We start from the raw sequence: 19766 nt of genomic DNA, 5'->3' as shown, positions 1-19766 counted from the left end.
ATTATAGCCCGCATTTTCGGGAGAGCTGGTGGCAATAGGTCTAGCTGATTGAGTTGCAGCTGTCACTGATAATCATCTAAAATATATGTGAAGATAATGTGTCTTGAGTATAGGTTAAAATGTTGCAACAATAAGAAGGTGAGGGGTGTGTGGCAAAGATATGGCGTGTCTCTCTCCAGAATCCATGCACTCAGCTCTCCAGAACATCTCCTGCCAATTATCGCACATACATTGTTTCTTTGTGTGAATTGTTTGCTCTTTGATTGCTTATTTTTTTATCAATGACCAAAGGGGTCTGACTTTAAATTAAGTACATAGTCAAACAATATTTGATATAGAGTCTTTATGGATGTGTTATGAATGACTGAAGGTGTCTCACTTCAAACTAGGTATTACAGGACACTACATAAAGTGTAAAAAAAAAATAGGTTATTAACGTTCTACTGATTTATGAAGGTTCTGTCATGATCCGCAGGTTACTGTAGGGTGTGAGAGCGATTGTGTGTGTATGTGTCAGAACCAAGATGATTTTGAGTACCGTAATTTCCGGACTATTAAGTGCACCTGAATATAAGCCGCACCCACTGAATTTAATTTTTTTTTTTTTTTTTTTAACATAAATAAGCCGCACATGTCTATAAGCTGCAGGTGCCTACCGGTACATTGAAACAAATGAACTTTACACAGGCTTTAACGAAACACGGCTTGTAACAAAAATAAATAGGCTTTAATGAAACACGGCTTGTAACAAAAATAAATAGGCTTTATTAACGAAACACGGCTTGTAACAAAAAATTAAAAATTAGCAGTAAGCTTTAGTTGTCTTTTTGCACTGAGTCAATTCCTCATGCTGCTGTTTCCAACGTCTTATCATCGATTCATTAAGACCAAGCTCTCGTGCAGCAGCTCTATTTCCTTTTCCAACAGCCAGATCAATCGCCTTCAACTTGAAAGCTGCATCATATGCATTTCTCCGTGTCTTTGCCATGATGAGGGTGACAAAATGACTACCGTAATCAGAATGATGGGAAGTTTGAGAGCGCTCGATGTAATCTAAACAGTAAACAAAAAAGTTGTTTGACCTTAACCCGTTTGGCAGTTTCATTGGTCTAATGAAAGCTTCATGCCGCCAAAAAACTGAGCACGTCACAGAATGTGTTTTTTTGGAGAAAAGACATTTGAAAGCGGGAAAAATCCATATATTAGCCGCGTCATTGTTTAAGCCGCGAGGTTCAAAGCCTGGGAAAAATGTTGCGGCTTATAGTCCGGAATTTACGGTAGTCCAAACTGACACAAGGTATTCATCTTCTGTTCCAATGCTGGAGACAGGGCTCAACCTGTTACAATGGTGTCAACATTTTGTGGCTGATCTTTCAGCAGGGAAGTGGGTAAATGTGTGAAAAACCTGACTGGGCCTAGCACCACGCGGTATTGCTCTCTTTTGTTGTGTGCATGTTTGTGTACAGTTAAATAAGAATTTGTTCTTAACTGACTCACCTAGTTAAATAAAGGTTACATTTAAAAAATACTGAGGAACATGCAACTTGGGCTTTCATCAAGTTAAGTGTTACTTAGTGTAATGTGTCCCCAGGCTATTGAACACACAGCACATATAAGCCTGGGATATGTGGTGGCTAATTTCCGCATTACCAAATGAGGATGTACAAACACACCAGTCCGAGTTAAAACTACATCTTTAATACTTAAGATACTTTTGCAAAAGCTCTTGACCCCACCAATGCATTCTCTCGAATGAATCATTTAATGAGGTGCTTACAGAATGGCTCAGGGATCTTTTATAGCAACGATACAGCCCCTTCAACGTACATTGACAAACCACAGATACTTAGTAACAGTTCACAAAGGTTACGTTTTGTATGACAGATATCCATTAACACATCAGACAGTAACTGCTATGTCAACCTGGTTCATTATATAGCCCAGTATCTGGTCTCCTTAGAACTGTCCCTCCCAGGTACGGTATAGAACGAAAACACCATTTCATCCAATGGCATATATCAATTGTCAACTCTAGATACTCCCATCTCAAGCAAACCCCCTCTTGACCCCACTCCTGGACAGGCTCACTGGAGGGAGTGTGCCTCTAGGCCATATATTATCACAGGATAAGTGTGAGATCTAAGAGACCATGGTCCCAGACACTGCCATAAACCTCCCCACAATAAGGAAAAGGAGGGTGTGACTTGCTCACAGACATTGTGGAGACAAGTCATTGCTTCCCCAGTAATCACGCCATCACTTCACATGGTTTAAGCATAGGTAAAGACACATTCCCATGACGACAAGTCTGACCTCTCCTCTCTCTGGGCCCCAAGTGTCTGAGCCCCAGCTAAGGTAGACATGCAACTGAAAAGACACCAGAGTCCAATGGACACTTTCTAATGACAAGTACCTCAAATAAGCATATTATACTAATAAAACATCTTAATTATCTATGTTACCCAACTAATTCTGATTCGTCCACGACAGATATCAACCATTCAAAGTTGGCCTGAGTGTGAGTGACCATAGAATTCTATAAGAGTGACCTTACTGAGTAAAGTATGTCATTGTCACGACTTAACACAGTCAAAAAAGTCCTAATTATTTCCAAACCCTGCCCATTTCCACAATTTATCTTTTTAAAATGTGATATTAAATCTAACCCTAACTAATGAAGGCCAAGTTTGATGCGTTGGTCCAACAGACCTTCCATGTATTTGGGCAGAAATGTCTGGGAATAAGATTAGGTGTAATGTGACTAACATGAAATCACTTTAGAGCGTTTGCCATCCTTCAGCACGTCACCCTTTATAAAGCACATGTTAATATCATATTCAACATAGTGGATTATGTCACATTTGATATTGGTGATTATGTCACACAGTTATGCCACATATATGAACCCTTTATAAAGCATGACATAACGTTATAGATGCTTTGTAACAGTTATGTATTGCTTATGAAGTCATTATGAAGGCTTAATAAAGCCTTTATAAGCTGAACGTAATTTAAAGCTGGACCCATATTTTTATGATTAACAGCGTGACAATGATTTTGAGAAACTAAAATGTTATTATTGAAATTAAACTGTTCCACGAAAATGCGCATATCAAAATAATAATAACTGGCATGCAGATCGGTAGAAATGGTGGGCTAAATTGTAAGCTTCCCCAAACTTCAAACTCATGAGATGCCTATAGTCTTCACTATAAGACCCATTAAAAAAAGGTGAACGCGCAATCAACGGTCCGTCCAACTGATTCGTTCTGGCGCCGGGCCCTGCAGAACAGTCCATTGGGTGGTGGGCCATTCTTGGTACACACTGGAAACTGTTGAGTGTGAAAAACTTAGCACCGTTGCAGTTCTTGACACAAACCGGTGTGCCTGGAATCTACTACCATACCCCGTTCAAAGGCACTTAAAACTTTTGTTTTGCCCATTCACCCTCTGAATGGCACACATACACAATCCATGTTTCAATTGTTTCAAGGCTTACAAAAATCCTTATTTAACCTGTTTCCTTCCCTTAATTTACACTGATTGAAGTGGATTTAAAAAGCGATCATAGCTTTCACCTGGATTCACCTGGTCAGTTTGTTAGATTTACATTTGAGTCATTTAGCAGATGCTCTTATCCAGAGCGACTTACAGTTAGTGCATTCATTTTAAGATAGCTGGGTGGGACAACCACATTTCACAGTAAAAGTAAGTAAATTTTTCCTCAATAAAATAGCTATCAGCAAAGTCAGCGCTAGTAAGGGGGTTGAGGAGGTGTGTCGGGGGGGGGGGTTATTTAAGATACTCTTTGAAGAGGTAGAGTTTCAGATGTTTTGGAAGATGGGCAGGGACTCTGCTGCCCTAGCTTCAGGAGGAAGCTGGTTCCATCATTGGAGAAGAGCTTGGACTAGGCTGAGTGGGAGCTGCCCTCCTGTCAGGGTGGGATGGCCAAGAGACCAGGGGTGGCAGAAGGGAGTGCTTGGGGTGTAGGGTTTGAGCATAGCCTGAAGGTCGGGAGGGGCAGTTCCTCTTGCTGTTCCGTAGGCAAGTACCATGGTCTTGTAGTGAAAAAGAGCAGGTGTTAATGTTTTGTATACTCAGTGTATAATGCACATTGTCTCAGGAAAGTCTGGTGTCATAAGCGTCGTAATGATCGGACCAAACTGCAGCAGGGATGTGAATCATCTTGTTGATTTATTAAAGAAATGAACACTGAACAAAAGAATGACGAAAAACAGTCCTGTAAGGTAACCTAACTATACATGGAACAACAACCCACAAAACACAAGACAAAAACCCCTACTTAAATATGGCCTCTAATCAGAGCCAATGAGGTACAGCTGCCTCCAATTAGAGACCAATCCCAAACAATACCACATAGAAATAGAAATACTAGAAAATCAAACATAGAAATACATAACATAGAACTAACCCAAAAACCCAACAACACAAAACAAACACACCCCTGCCACGTCCTGACCAACTACAATAACAAAATTACCCCTTTACTGGTCAGGACATGACAGTCTGGGTTGGCAATATCCAGTATAGAAAACAGTCGGGCCTGTAACCTAAAACTGAAGGCTGTAGGTGAAAAAGTTTGCACACAAAAAAAGGAGGACTTCAGGAGACATGGGGAGTCTCTCAAATTGGATTTAATTTGATTTAATTTAATTTACCTTGAATATTACAGGCCATTTTTTGTAGGCTATTAGCCAGACAAAACCCGCTGAGTTCAATAATAAATAGTGTCTTGATTTATCCTCAAGTCGACTACTTCTTTCCTCATTGTTAGATTATTTGATGTGTAATTTTTATAAAACATGTTATAAATAGCAACTAAATAGCAGCTAAATACAGTATACAGTATACTGTACATTATGCATACACTGCATAATGAAACAATCCCTAGTAAGCTAGTGTTTTGAGGGTGGACTGACTATGATTAATTTAGGCATTAATAGACTGGTTTTACGCATAACTTTCTATCCAAGCTTGGAGAAAGCGTGAGGATGGGTCATGCAGGACAGTTGTATATTCCAAAAAATCTATTGGTAGTTGATTAGTATGTGTTTGCATCAAACTTTTATTTTAAATCTGAAATATTTGAATTTCCAACTTTAATTGCTAAACAAGTAATTACATTGTTGCCAGCAGTATAAAATGGCAGCATTGCGACACCATGTATAGCTTTCTGAAATGTTAGGCTTAACATGAGAAAATTACAACCAAATAGGCCTACCAATACACATTTATCCATTAGCTAAAGCAAAGCTATACATGCCGTAGCACAACTGAAAGCCTATCAACAACTGAAAGCCAATAGGCATACAGCCACATAGACATGTCTCAATTTCAGCACCATGGACAGCGATTGTTAGTCTATATTTTGTGTGGCTGTCTGGCTGACACATTTTAATTTAGGGAGGGGGAAGGGGGCCAAACGCCAACCTTGCGGGAGTCCAGATAAACTGTGTTACACCAGTGCTCTGACACCGCCTGGTATAGAGGTCCTGGATGGCAGGGAGCTCGGCCCCAGTGGTGTACTAGTCCGTACGCACTACCCTCTGTATCGACTTGCGGTCAGATGCCAAGCATTTGCCATACTAAGCGGTGATACAGCCAGTCAACATACTCTCAATGGTGCAGCTGTAGAACTTTTTGAAGATCTGAGGGCCCATGCCAAATCTTTTCAGCCTCCAGAGGGGGAAGAGGCATTCTCATGCCTTCTTCACGACTGTGTTGGTGTGTGTGGACCATGTTGATTCCTTAGTGATGTGGACACCGAGGAACTTAAAGCTCTTAACCCTCTCCACTACAGGCCTGTCGATGTGGCCCTGAGGGGCTCACATGTTACGGATCAGCATGGTGGATGTGTGGTTGCCTACCCGCACCACCTGGGGACGGACCGTCAGGAAGTCCAGGATCCAGTTGCAGAGGGAGGTGTTCAGTCCCAGAGCCATGAGCGTAGTGATGAGCTTGGAGGGCACTATGGTGTTGAAGGCTAACAGCATTCTCACATAGGTGTTCCTTTTATCCAAGTGGGAAAGGGAAGTGTGGAGTGCAATAGATATTGCATCATGTGAATCTGTTGGGGCGGTATGCGAATTGGAGTGAGTCCAGGGTGTCTGGGATGATGGTGTTAATGTGAGCCATGATCAGCCTTTCAAAGCATTTCATAGCTACAGATGTGAGTGCTACGGGGCGATAGTCACTTAGACAGGTTACCATGTCGTTATTGGGCACAGGGACTATGGTGGTCTGCTTGAAACATGTAGGTATTACAGACTGGGCCAGGGAGAGGTTGAAAATATACCTGAACACACTTGCCAGCTGGTCAGTGCATGCTCTGAGTACTCGTCCTGGTAATATGTCTTGTGAATGTTAACCTGTTTAAAGGTGCTACTCACATTGGCTATGGAGAGCGAGATCACACAGTCATCTGCAGTGGTGGAAAAAGTCCTTAATTGTCATACTTGACTAAAAGATACCTTAATAGAAAATGACTAGTCGTAAAAGTGAAAGTCACCCAGTGAAATACTACTTGAGTAAAATTCCAAAAAATGTGTTTGGTTTTAAATATACTTAAGTATCAAAAGTAAATGTAATTGCTCAAAAATAAAAAGTACATTATTTAATTTAGGAATGTAAAAGTTGTCAAAAATATAAATAGCACAGTAAAGTACAAATACTCCACAAAAATACTTAAGCAAAAACACTTTAAAGTACAACTTAAGAACTTTTCACAACTGGTCATCCGGAACTGCTTGTGCTCTCATGCATGGTTGAGAGTTGTTTGTCTCGAAGTGAGCATAGAAGGCATTTAGCTCATCTGGAAAGCTTGCATCACTTTGCAGCTTGCAGCTGGGTTTCCCTTTAATCTGTGATAGTTTGCAAGCCCTGCCACATCCTACGAGCATCAGAGCCGGCGTAGTAGGATTCAATCTTAGTCCTGTATTGGCGCTTTGCCTGTTTGATGTCTTGTCGGAGGTCATAGAAGGATTTCTTTTAAGCGTCTGGAATGGTGTCCTGCTCCTTGAAAGCAGAAGCTCTAGCCTTTAGCTCAGTGTGGATGTTGCCTATAATCCATGGCTTTTGGATGGGATATGTATGCACGGTCACTGATGCACTTATTAATGAAGCCAGCATCAGTTTGTGATGGGAAATAGACTACTAGAAAAATGTAAATAGTATGGTCTGCAGCTTATTATGAGGTATTCTAACTCAAGACTTCCTGAACATTAGAGATCGCACACCAGCTGTTGTTAACGAAGATAAACCCCCCTCCCCCTCTCAGCTTACCCAAGACTGGTGTCCGATCTTGACGATGCATGGAAAAGCCAGTGAGGTGTATATATCATCCATGTCATTGTTCAGCCACGACTCCGAAACATAGGATATTACAGTTAAAAACAAATCATTAGCAATGTGAGGTATTCTTTATGTAGTGTTCCAGCATGCTTTTCTATGAGGCAGAAATAAAAAAAAAGCTTGCAGCTGTCTCTGACCTATTTTCTGGTGTGCAATGGCTTTGGTGGGAAAGCAGGTTCCTTAACAAACGCTTTATCTTTGCAGAACCAGCCTCGGAGCGACAGCTCCTTAATGGAGGGTTAAAAGCATGTGGCTAATTCACACGTGATCACCCATTAGATGGCGGCTACTGTAGCTCCACCACGGGTCAACCCCTCCATTCTCTGACTATGAGCTGGCTAAATATACAGTGCCTTTGGAAAGTATTCAGACCCCTTGACTTTTTACACATTTTGTTACGTAACAGCCTTATTAAAAAATATATTACATTTTAAAAAATCCTCAGCAATCTACACACAATGCCCCATAATGAAAAAGAGAACCGTTTTTTAAAAAATGATGCAAATGTATTTAAATAAAAAACGGAAATACTATATTTACATAAGTACTCAGACCCTTTGCTATGAGACAGATGCATCCTGTTTCCATTGATCATCCTTGAGATGATTCTACAACTTGATTGGATTTACCTGTGGTAAATCAATTGATTGGACATGATTTGAAAAGGCACACACCTTTCAATATAAGGTTGCACAGTTGACAGTGCATGTCAGAGCAAAAACCAAGCCATGAGGTCAAAGGAATTGTCCGTAGAGCTCCGAGACAGGATTGTGTCAAGGAACAGATCTTGGGAAGGGTACAAAAAAATGTCAGCAGCATTGAACACAGTGGCCTCCATTATTTTTAAATGGAAGAAGTTTGGATCCACCAAGACTCTTCCTAGAGCTGGCCACCCGGGCCAAACTGAGCAATCAGGGGAAAAGGGCCTTGATCAGGGGGATGTTTTCAGTGGAAAGGACTGGGAGACTAGTCAGGATCGAGGGAAAGATGAACAGAGAAAAGTACAGAGATCCTTGATGAATACCTGCTCCAGAGCGCTCAGGACCTCAGACTGGGTTGAAGGTTCACCTTCCAACAGGACAACGACCCTAAGCACACAGCCAAGACAACGCAGGAGTGGCCTCGGGACAAGCCTCTAAATGTCCTTGAGTGGCCCAGACAGAGTCCGGACTTGAACCTGATCGAACATCTCTGGAGAGACCTGAAAATATCTGTACAGCGTCCAATCTGACAGAGCTTGAGAAGATCTGCAGAGAAGAATGGTAGAAACTCTTCAAATACAGGTGTGCCAAACTTGTAGTGTCATACCCAAGACTTGATGCCGTAATCGCTGCCAAAAGTGCTGCCCAAAGTACTGAGTAAAGGGTCTGAGTACTTATGTAAAATGTCGTTTCATTTTTATTAGCAAAAATGTATAAAAACCTGTTTTTGCTTTGTCATTGTGAGGTATTGTGTGTAGATTGATTTAAAAAAAATCCTCATCAATTTTAGAATAAGGCTGTAATGTAACAAAATGTGGAAAAAGTCAAGAGGTCTGAATAGTTTCCGAAGGCACTGTAGTCTGTTTGAAAAGTGGAGGATCGCTGTCCCATTTACATTTACATTTAAGTCATTTAGCAGACGCTCTTATCCAGAGCGACTTACAAATTGGTGCATTCACCTTATGATATCCAGTGGAACAACCACTTTAAAATAGTGCATCTAAATCTTTTAAGGGGGGGGTTAGAAGGATTACTTTATCCTATCCTAGGTATTCCTTAAAGAGGTGGGGTTTCAGGTGTCTCTGGAAGGTGGTGATTGACTCCGCTGTCCTGGCGTCGTGAGGGAGCTTGTTCCACCATTGGGGTGCCAGAGCAGCGAACAGTTTTGACTGGGCTGAGTGGGAACTGTGCTTCCTCAGAGGTAGGGAGGCGAGCAGGCCAGAGGTGGATGAACGCAGTGCCCTTGTTTGGGTGTAGGGCCTGATCAGAGCCTGAAGGTACGGAGGTGCCGTTCCCCTCACAGCTCCGTAGGCAAGCACCATGGTCTTGTAGCGGATGCGAGCTTCAACTGGAAGCCAGTGGAGAGAGCGGAGGAGCGGGGTGACGTGAGAGAACTTGGGAAGGTTGAACACCAGACGGGCTGCGGCGTTCTGGATGAGTTGTAGGGGTTTAATGGCACAGGCAGGGAGCCCAGCCAACAGCGAGTTGCAATAATCCAGACGGGAGATGACAAGTGCCTGGATTAGGACCTGCGCCGCTTCCTGTGTGAGGCAGGGTCGTACTCTGCGAATGTTGTAGAGCATGAACCTACAGGATCGGATCACCGCCTTGATGTTAGTGGAGAATGACAGGGTGTTGTCCAGGGTCACGCCAAGGTTCTTAGCACTCTGGGAGGAGGACACAATGGAGTTGTCAACCGTGATGGCGAGATCATGGAACGGGCAGTCCTTCCCCGGGAGGAAGAGCAGCTCCGTCTTGCCGAGGTTCAGCTTGAGGTGGTGATCCGTCATCCACACTGATATGTCTGCCAGACATGCAGAGATGCGATTCGCCACCTGGTTATCAGAAGGGGGAAAGGAGAAGATGAATTGTGTGTCATCTGCATAGCAATGATAGGAGAGACCATGTGAGGATATGACAGAGCCAAGTGACTTGGTGTATAGCGAGAATAGGAGAGGGCCTAGAACAGAGCCCTGGGGGACACCAGTGGTGAGAGCACGTGGTGCGGAGACAGATTCTCGCCACGCCACCTGGTAGGAGCGACCTGTCAGGTAGGACGCAATCCAAGCGTGGGCCGCGCCGGAGATGCCCAACTTGGAGAGGGTGGAGAGGAGGATCTGATGGTTCACAGTATCAAAGGCAGCAGATAGGTCTAGAAGGATGAGAGCAGAGGAGAGAGAGTTAGCTTTAGCAGTGCGGAGAGCCTCCGTGACACAGAGAAGAGCAGTCTCAGTTGAATGACCAGTCTTGAAACCTGACTGATTTGGATCAAGAAGGTCATTCTGAGAGAGATAGCAGGAGAGCTGGCCAAGGACGGCACGTTCAAGAGTTTTGGAGAGAAAAGAAAGAAGGGATACTGGTCTGTAGTTGTTGACATCGGAGGGATCGAGTGTAGGTTTTTTCAGAAGGGGTGCAACTCTCGCTCTCTTGAAGACGGAAGGGACGTAGCCAGCGGTCAAGGATGAGTTGATGAGCGAGGTGAGGTAACGGAGAAGGTCTCCGGAAATGGTCTGGAGAAGAGAGGAGGGGATAGGGTCAAGCGGGTAGGTTGTTGGGCGGCCGGCCGTCACAAGACGCGAGATTTCATCTGGAGAGAGAGGGGAGAAAGAGGTCAAAGCACAGGGTAGGGCAGTGTGAGCAGGACCAGCGGTGTCGTTTGACTTAGCAAACGAGGATCGGATGTCGTCGACCATCTTTTCAAAATGGTTGACGAAGTCATCCGCAGACAGGGGGGGGGGGAGGATTCAGGAGGGAGGAGAAGGTGGCAAATAGCTTCCTAGGGTTAGAGGCAGATGCTTGGAATTTAGAGTAGTAGAAAGTGGCTTTAGCAGCAGAGACAGAAGAGGAAAATGTAGAGAGGAGGGAGTGAAAGGATGCCAGGTCCGCAGGGAGGCGAGTTTTCCTCCATTTCCGCTCGGCTGCCCGGAGCCCTGTTCTGTGAGCTCGCAATGAGTCGTCGAGCCACGGAGCAGGAGGGGAGGACCGAGCCGGCCTGGAGGATAGGGGACATAGAGAGTCAAAGGATGCAGAAAGGGAGGAGAGGAGGGTTGAGGAGGCAGAATCAGGAGATAGGTTGGAGAAGGTTTGAGCAGAGGGAAGAGATGATAGGATGGAAGATGAGAGAGTAGCGGGAGAGAGAGAGCGAAGGTTGGGACGGCGCAATACCATCCGAGTAGGGGCAGAGTGAGAAGTGTTGGATGAGAGCGAGAGGGAAAAGGATACAAGGTAGTGGTCGGAGACTTGGAGGGGAGTTGCAATGAGATTAGTGGAAGAACAGCATCTAGTAAAGATGAGGTCAAGCGTATTGCCTGCCTTGTGAGTAGGGGGGAAGGTGAGAGGGTGAGGTCAAAAGAGGAGAGGAGTGGAAAGAAGGAGGCAGAGAGGAATGAGTCAAAGGTAGACGTGGGGAGGTTAAAGTCACCCAGAACTGTGAGAGGTGAGCCATCCTCAGGAAAGGAACTTATCAAGGCGTCAAGCTCATTGATGAACTCTCCAAGGGAACCTGGAGGGCGATAAATGATAAGGATGTTAAGTTTGAAAGGGCTGGTAACTGTGACAGCATGGAATTCAAAGGAGGCGATAGACAGATGGGTCAGGGGAGAAAGAGAGAATGTCCACTTGGGAGAGATGAGGATTCCAGTGCCACCACCCCGCTGGCCAGATGCTCTCGGGGTATGCGAGAACACGTGGGCAGACGAGGAGAGAGCAGTGTTATCCCCCATTCTTTAAGTTCAACACTTTATACTGAAGCCATTGTTCAGAAATCCATTCAGAAATAACACCTGGTATTTACCTTAAAGGCACAATGTATAAAATATTCTGCTGTTAAGGTTCTCAATTAATGATAAAATGGCCACCCATTGATTCTTGAAGAATATAACAAATTAATGCTACATGAGCTTAGTATAATTGTGTTACCTTTTTTTAACCAAAAATGTGTGTTGCAGGTAATGACGTGGCTCAGGTTTGACCCCGGAGATGCCGAAGAGACGAGACATTCTGGCCATTGTGTTGATCGTGTTGCCTTGGACGCTACTTATCACTGTTTGGCATCAGAGTGCCATCACCCCTCTGCTAGCTGCTCGAAAGTGTAAAGGTCATTCCTCAATTTTCACATGTAGGGGGTTTTATGGTTAGTCTCTTGAGTAGAGGAGCAAGTTTGGTTTAATTATATCTATGCTTATTCTGGGATGCTCCATTTAATATAGTACACTTAAAATACATGATGAAAAAGAATGTCTACACATGATTTCCCAGCTTCATTTTTTACATTTTCCCACCACTTAACTTTTTATCTGAATATGCTGCATTTTCTATTACAAGACTTTTAACACAATGGCAAAAGGTTTTTGTTCATAATGAGCTGAACACTTCATCAGTGTATGAAAGAAAATATCAATTTGAGCACTATCAGTAGAAAATTGATTGTCCACAATATTAATTTCTCTAATCAGATTCACACCTTTAACTGACTCATATTAGTCTGACATCTAATTCATTACTTTATAAGTTAGTGATGAGTATATTATGTTTATCACAAGGAGATTACATGTCTAACAAAAGAGTATGGAGTTAGATTTCAGAACGACATGTTCATTAAACCTTTTGACTGAAATCTAACTCCATAACAGACAAAGAAGACTATTTGCACAATTAGATGATGTCTCTACGAAGGCCATCTCTATGGAAACGTACACATCCTATACAGTCTATAAACGTTTATTATACCAAAAACTTCTTTCCCCTTCTCAGATGACAGACATGAGAGTCGGCGAGACTCCCGGAATACCTTCACCTTCAAGGAGCCCTGCACCTCGGAGAACAAAAAGGACATTGTGGAGGTTGTGCGCACCGAGTACGTCTACAGCCGCCAGCCGCCCTGGTCTGATGTCCTCCCCACCCTCCACGTCGTCACCCCAACCTACAGCCGGCCGGTCCAGAAGGCAGAGCTGACCCGTCTGGCCAACACCTTCCTCCACGTGCCCAACCTGCACTGGATCCTGGTTGAGGACTCTCATCGACAAACCCCGCTAGTCACCAGGCTCCTTCAGGAAACAGGCCTGAACTACACCCACCTTAACGTGGAGACACCCAGGAACTATAAGCTGCGTGGGGACATGAGAGACCCCAGGATACCCCGGGGAACCATGCAGAGGAACCTGGCCCTGCGCTGGCTCAGAGAGACCTTCAGCCCCAACAACAGCAACAGCCAGCCTGGTATCGTCTACTTTGCAGACGATGATAACACCTATAGTCTGGATCTGTTTGAGGAGGTGAGTGGAACAAGGAGAGATGCTGTGCAGTACAGAATTGTTTCCTCTTTAGCTACCAAAACAGGCAAAATGTTTGGTTTCAGTGCGCACTAGTATAATTAAATAAAGAGCATGGCTCCTTACAATATGCCACTAGATAAATGCACAGCTTCAACACATAGGCATCACTTGACACCTGCCCTAAACAAAGTTTATAAAAATGAATTCTGATATTTGAATATGATACAAATTAAAATAGCTATTTCCTCACATAAAATCATATATCAGATAATGAATACTTATTGATCCTTCTCCACCCATAGAATTACATAGAGCACTAATATCATAGGATCTTCATGGGCTCTACCATCTCTCTCCTTCCTCGTCTAGATGCGTTCAACAAGGAAGGTGTCTGTGTGGCCTGTAGCCTTTGTGGGCGGCCTGCGGTACGAGTCCCCTAAAGTCAATACCCTGGGCAAGGTTTACGGCTGGAAGACTGTGTTTGACCCCAACCGACCCTTTGCCATAGACATGGCTGGGTTTGCGGTGAACCTCCGCCTCATTCTCTTTAAGCCTCAGGCCTACTTCAAGCTGCGGGGAGTCAAGGGAGGATACCAGGAGAGCAGCTTACTGCGGGAGCTGGTCACCCTCAGCGACCTGGAGCCCAAGGCTGCTAATTGCACTAAGGTAAGGAACTAAGAGTTGTCTTGTGTGGCTCAGTTAATAGAGTATGTTGCTTGCAATTGTCACGGTTGTCATCTGGAAAGGACCAAAACACAGCGGGTTGTATACTCATCTTCTTTTAATAGGCGAAAGAAGGAAAACCAAACAAACACGTATACAAAAATAACAACAATGATGACCGACGAAAAGACAGTCTTGTCAGGCATAGACAGCTAAACAAGAAACAACCTCCCACAAATTACAAACACAAACATACCCTAATATATAGGACTCTCAATCAAAGGCAACTAGACAACACCTGCCTTCAATTGAGAGTCCACACCCCAATTAACTAAACATAGAAACAGACTAACTAGAAAGAACATAGACTAACATAGAGCAGTGACCAAAAAAACCCGGAATAAATAAATCAACTACCCTCTACATAATACACACACCCCGAACCACATAAACAAAATATCCTCGGCCACGTCCTGACCAAACTACAATAACAAATAACCCTTATACTGGTCAGGACGTGACAGTACCCCCCCTAAAGGTGCTAACCCCGGATGCACCTCATAAAATAAACAAAAAAAACCAAAACAACAACAACAAAAAATCCCCCTAAACTAAAGGGAGGGAAGGGAGGGTGGCTGCCGTCACCGACGGCACTTGTGCTACACCCTCCTTCCCCAACCCACCTATCCTGGAGGTGGCTCTGGTTCCGGCCTCCTGCCCTCCAGGTTGTAGGCAGACCCATTGGGGTCCGGGTCGTAGACAGACTCAAGTTGTGGCTCGTGGGCAGGTTCCCTCGTTTCCATGCTGTAGGCAGACTCATTTACAACACAGTTAGTCAATTTCAGTTCTGAGTCGTAGGTACACTCCTTCGGTTTCGGGTCGCAGACAGACTCACCCGGTTCTGGGTCATAGGCAGACTCCCTCGGTTCCAGGTCGCAGGCAGACTCCCTCGGTTCCGGGTCGCAGGCAGACCCCTTCGGTTCCGGGTCACAGGCAGACTCCTTTGGTTCCGGGTCACAAGCAGACTCCTTTGGTTCCGGGTCACAAGCAGACTCACCCAGTTCCGGGTCGCAGGCAGACTCCCTCGGTTCCGGGTCACAAGCAGACCCCCTCGGTTCCGGGTTACAGGCAGGCTCCCTCAGGTTCCGGGTCACAGGCAGACCCCTCTGGTTCCGGACTAGACACTGTTGCCGGATACTCTAGACTGCACACTGTTGCCAGATACTCTAGACTGCACACTGTTGCCGGATACTCTGGACTGCCCACTGTTGCCGGATACTCTGGACTGCCCACTGTTGTCGGATACTCTGGACTGCACACTGTTGCCGGATACTCTGGACTGCACACGGGTGCCGGATACTCTGGACTGCACACTGGTGCTGGATACTCTGGACTGCACACTGGTGCCGGGCTCTTGAGGCTGGGCCGCAATAGGCCTGGTGCGTGGGGCTGGTAGAGGTGGTACCAGCCTGGGAACACGCACCTCAGGGCTAGTGCGGGGAGCGGGAACAGGCCGAGTCGGACTGGGTTGACGCACTGGAAGCCTGATGCGTGGTGCTGGTACTGGAGGTATCAGCCTGGGAACACGCACCTCAGGGCTAGTGCGGGGAGCGGGAACAGGACGAGTTGGACTGGGCTGACGCACTGGAAGCCTGATGCATGGTGCTGGTACTGGAGGTATCAGCCTGGGAACACGCACCTCAGGGCTAGTGCGGGGAGCGGGAACAGGACGAGTCGGACTGGGCTGACGCACTGGAAGCCTGATGCGTGGTGCTGGTACTGGAGGTATCAGCCTGGGAACACGCACCTCAGGGCTAGTGCGGGGAGCGGGAACAGGCCGAGTCGGACTGAGCTGACGCACTGGAAGCCTGATGCGTGGTGCTAGTACTGGAGGTATCGGCCTGGGAACACGCACCTCAGGGCTAGTGCGGGGAGCGGGAACAGGCCGAGTCGGACTGGGTTGATGCACTGGACCGTAGAGGCGTACTGGCGGTCTCGAGCGCAGAACTGGCATCGCTCTTACTGGCTGGATGCCCACTACCCCCTGGCAAATGCGAGGCGCTGGTATAGCGCATACCGGCCTAAAAATACTTGGCCTCGCCACAGTACCCATTACCCCGAAACACGGGACCTGTCCATTCACTGGTTGCCCAGAAAAGGTACGGGGATTTGGCCTGGGGCTCAAACCTCGCCCAGCCAAACTACCCATATGCCCCCCCCAAAAAAAATCTTGGGGCTGCCTCTCGGGCTTAAACGCCAGTCGTGTTCCTCGGTAGCGTTCCCGGTCCTTACCCGACTTCCTCCATGGGCCCTCTCCGGCCAGAATCTGCTCCCACGTCCATTTCTCCCGCCAGTCCAAGTTGAAATCCCTTTGCTCCTTACTCCACTGCTTGGTCCATTTGTGGTGGGAGGTTCTGTCATTGTGTTTCACCTGACAGGACTGTTTGGCTGTCAGTTTCTTATTTTGTAGTTGTATAGTGTTCCGTTTAATAATTAAATATGATGAACACTAACTCCGCTGCGTTTTGGTCCACTCTCTCGCACGACAGCTGTTACAGCAATGCTAGGGTTGTGGGTTTGATTCCCACTGGGTCAGGCTGGTCTCATAGATGTAACATAGTAAATGAAAATCCAGGACAGTCAAATTAGTATGATTTGTTTAATATGGTTACATAAGACAGAATGTTACTTCAGGCAAAAATTAAAGAAAGGTGGTTGGTCGCTGTGGATGGTAGCCGTATAATGCAAATGTCTGGCAACCCAAAGGTTTCGAAACTCCTCACGGGCAACTACTTACATGTTTTGCTTCTTTGCAACTAGTTAGCATGTTAGCTAACCCCAACCTTAACCCTTTACATGAACTCCTAGCCTTAACCCCTAGCCTAGCTAACATTAAAGCGGTATAAAAATGCTTTAAACTACTTTCAACTAACTTTTCCACCCTTTTTACTTGAATTCCCCCCCGCCCCAAACAGGTACTTGTATGGCACACTAGGACAGAGAAGCCTGTCCTGGTGAACGAGGGAAAGAAAGGATTTACGGACTCCAACGTGGAGATATGAAACTTATTTTGGAGCACAGGTAATAAGAGAGCTATAAAAGTTATTGGGTCTGGGATTAATTAAGTACCTTTCCCAAAGTTCCCAGGTTTTGCAGATGTTACCGGAATTTTGCAACCCTATGTCTGAGGGCTAACCTGGCTTTCTGAGCCCCTGTGAGCTTATTATTTCCACTAAAGGTTTTAATATTGTATTATTATTCATAGTATAAAGCTTTGCCGAATCTGTCTGAATTTGTATAACAGGGAAGTTATGATTTCATCTCATAACTCGACAGAAGATCCCTACATAAGATAGATAGTTTTATTAATGTGGTTTTGTTTTTAGTTTCTTCTCATTTCCCTAAACTATTCTCTCCGTGGTTGGAAGTAATGATGGAATAATTGTTGATTACGTATTTTCTTTGCACATCTCCCAAGCCCATATACCATTGTGTTATTGCAGGTTATATATGGCTGGGATTCCAAACGGACTGACAAAAGACAAGCTCCAGGCAAGCAGGATCAGGGTGAAATATATATTTACTGTAATACGACTGTAAAGGGAGTCAGACGGCCTTATTGTCTACTACAAGCAGTACACAGCTATGTATCAATACAGGCATAGAATATCAAAGCACAGATTCATGGAGGATGGTGATACTGTATCTAGCTAAGCGCTTTACTGATGCATCAATGGAAGACGCCCACAAGGAGCTCGCCAGTCGCCAGAGTGCAACTTAAACAAAAGACTGTCGGCGGTTCAGACAACTGGATGGCTTCATACAGTGGTCAACAGGAAGCATCCTTAACCCAGCTGACACAAACCAACATGATTGTAACCAGGTACTGGACCAAACTGAATCAATCAGGGGCCCCAAATGGCTTTTGTCTGTTGGTGATTAGGCTCCTTTTGTTGTGGAGCGGACTGTACTTGGGGTGCAGAACAGAGCTGGATAAAGTAGGTCTTGTCTGACTGGAGTCAGCATTGACACTGACAGACTGATCTGGAGAGGACATGAACCCTTCCCACGTCCCATTGTAAAACACTGAGCTATTCAGACAGCTCTGCTCCCTCAAACCTATCACTAATTAGCACACAAACATCCGCACGCATACACGCACAGAGTAATCAGCGTAGGAACAATGATTTAGTATAAGCCCCGCACTGTAATGCCAGCTTTTATTTGCTGTTGCACATCTTTTACTGACCATTTAACACTACTGATTTATATCAACACTTTAAGATCAGGGTCTATTGTCTGTTACAGTTTCTCAATCACATACAAGCATTTTTTTAACAATCGATTTTCAAAACAAAGTTCACAAGACAGAACTCTGTGGCTTTTCACAAAACAGTGAATGGTTGCCTTACCAAAATGTAGTTACCTTCTCAAAATATAAATGCATTAAATCAAAACTGAAATTGTACATTCAAAATTGCTAATTAATTCATCAAAAAAACACGACTGCCTGCAAAAAGATTAACACAACCATACTTATCTTGAATCCAAGTAGACACGAGAAAAAAATCCCAGTAGATCAACACATTTTCCTTGCAGTTACTAACTCATGATGATCAAAATTGTAAGTACAACTAACCAAAAGTGCAGAATTATGTGCAATTACTCTCCTTTTATGCGTATTTCACCAAACAATTTCATACACATTAAATCAAATATATTCCTGATAACAAACAAAATAAGCACATTGTGTGCAGGATTCATCGGTATCATCACAATCCAATTCCATTCCGTATTCAATACATAACTATGAGCAAACCAGGCTTTGTAGACTCCATTGGCGCACAGAAACACAATCCAAAATTGAAATAAGGAAAGGTGAATACAATGGAAGAATATAACTGGTATGAATGTATAGGGAGGCCTCAAAGCAAAACCTCTATAATGAAAGGTCACAATGTTGGCGAGGATAACTTAGGAGTAACCCAACTTTATCTGCATCCCTACAGTATGTGTACATGGTATGACACTGATGGGGTGATTTAGAATTTCATGCAGTAGTATTTACTGATTGCCAGAAACAGTGAACACAATTGCACACATTTCTCTTCTGAAGAATACAATGTGTTAATATTCTGTGACCAAAGCACTTAACAGTGAATATTGTATTTACCAATGACATTTGTACTTAAAGTCTTGCAAAAGGTGGTCTAAGAATTCCCAGAAGATACCGACCCTACCATTACTCTTGTTTACACTGGTATGTGAACGCAATCATAATTACATTAAGACAATGTGGAGCCAGTGCAAGATATGGGTTGGAAAACATACCTCAGTGCAGGGATGGGATATGCCACTGTACTTCAAATTTTACCTTTATAACAGTAGGGTCAGTATCTCCTGGAAAGTCTAACACGGAACCCAAACCGGCTGCGCGCGTGCGCCATCATGCATACATTTATTTTGCCCCCCCCACACCAAACGCGATCACGACACGCAGGTTAAAATATCAAAACAAACTCTGAACCAATTATATTAATTTGGGGACAGGTTGAAAAGCATGAACTATTTATGGCAATTTAGCTAGTTAGCTTACTGTTGCTAGCTAATTTGTCCTGGAGATATAAACATTGAGTTGTTATTTTACCTGAAATGCACAAGGTCCTCTACTCCACCAATTAATCCACACATAAAACGGTCAACCGAATCGTTTCTAGTCATCTCTCTTCCTTCCAGGTTTTTTCTTCTCTTGACTTTA

At 44.5% G+C, this 19766-nt stretch overlaps 1 protein-coding gene across 3 annotated transcripts in view; it reads left to right on the top strand.

The window, feature by feature from the left end:
* LOC106567633 (galactosylgalactosylxylosylprotein 3-beta-glucuronosyltransferase 1-like) overlaps window positions 1-19518 on the top strand; it is a 115809-nt gene extending 96291 nt beyond the window's left edge. Inside the window, exons 3-7 of one of the 3 annotated variants that reach the window (XM_014137154.2) lie at window positions 12020-12162; window positions 12825-13345; window positions 13715-14011; window positions 16984-17089; window positions 17512-19518. In XM_014137154.2, the coding sequence (XP_013992629.1) occupies window positions 12051-12162; window positions 12825-13345; window positions 13715-14011; window positions 16984-17070 (1017 nt within the window). In that variant the 5' untranslated portion in view covers window positions 12020-12050 and the 3' untranslated portion in view covers window positions 17071-17089; window positions 17512-19518. Of the gene's footprint in view, window positions 1-12019; window positions 12169-12824; window positions 13346-13714; window positions 14012-16983; window positions 17090-17511 lie in introns of all 3 variants that reach the window. The other 2 variants (XM_045693487.1, XM_014137153.2) reach the window with 2 other exon arrangements.
* Window positions 19519-19766: the final 248 nt, after the last annotated feature.

Source organism: Salmo salar, chromosome ssa13 (genome assembly GCF_905237065.1).
Source record: "Salmo salar chromosome ssa13, Ssal_v3.1, whole genome shotgun sequence".
Classification (NCBI taxonomy): Eukaryota; Metazoa; Chordata; class Actinopteri; order Salmoniformes; family Salmonidae; genus Salmo; species Salmo salar.
Note: the sequence above shows the minus strand (reverse complement) of the source record. Positions and strands in the feature narration are given on the sequence as shown.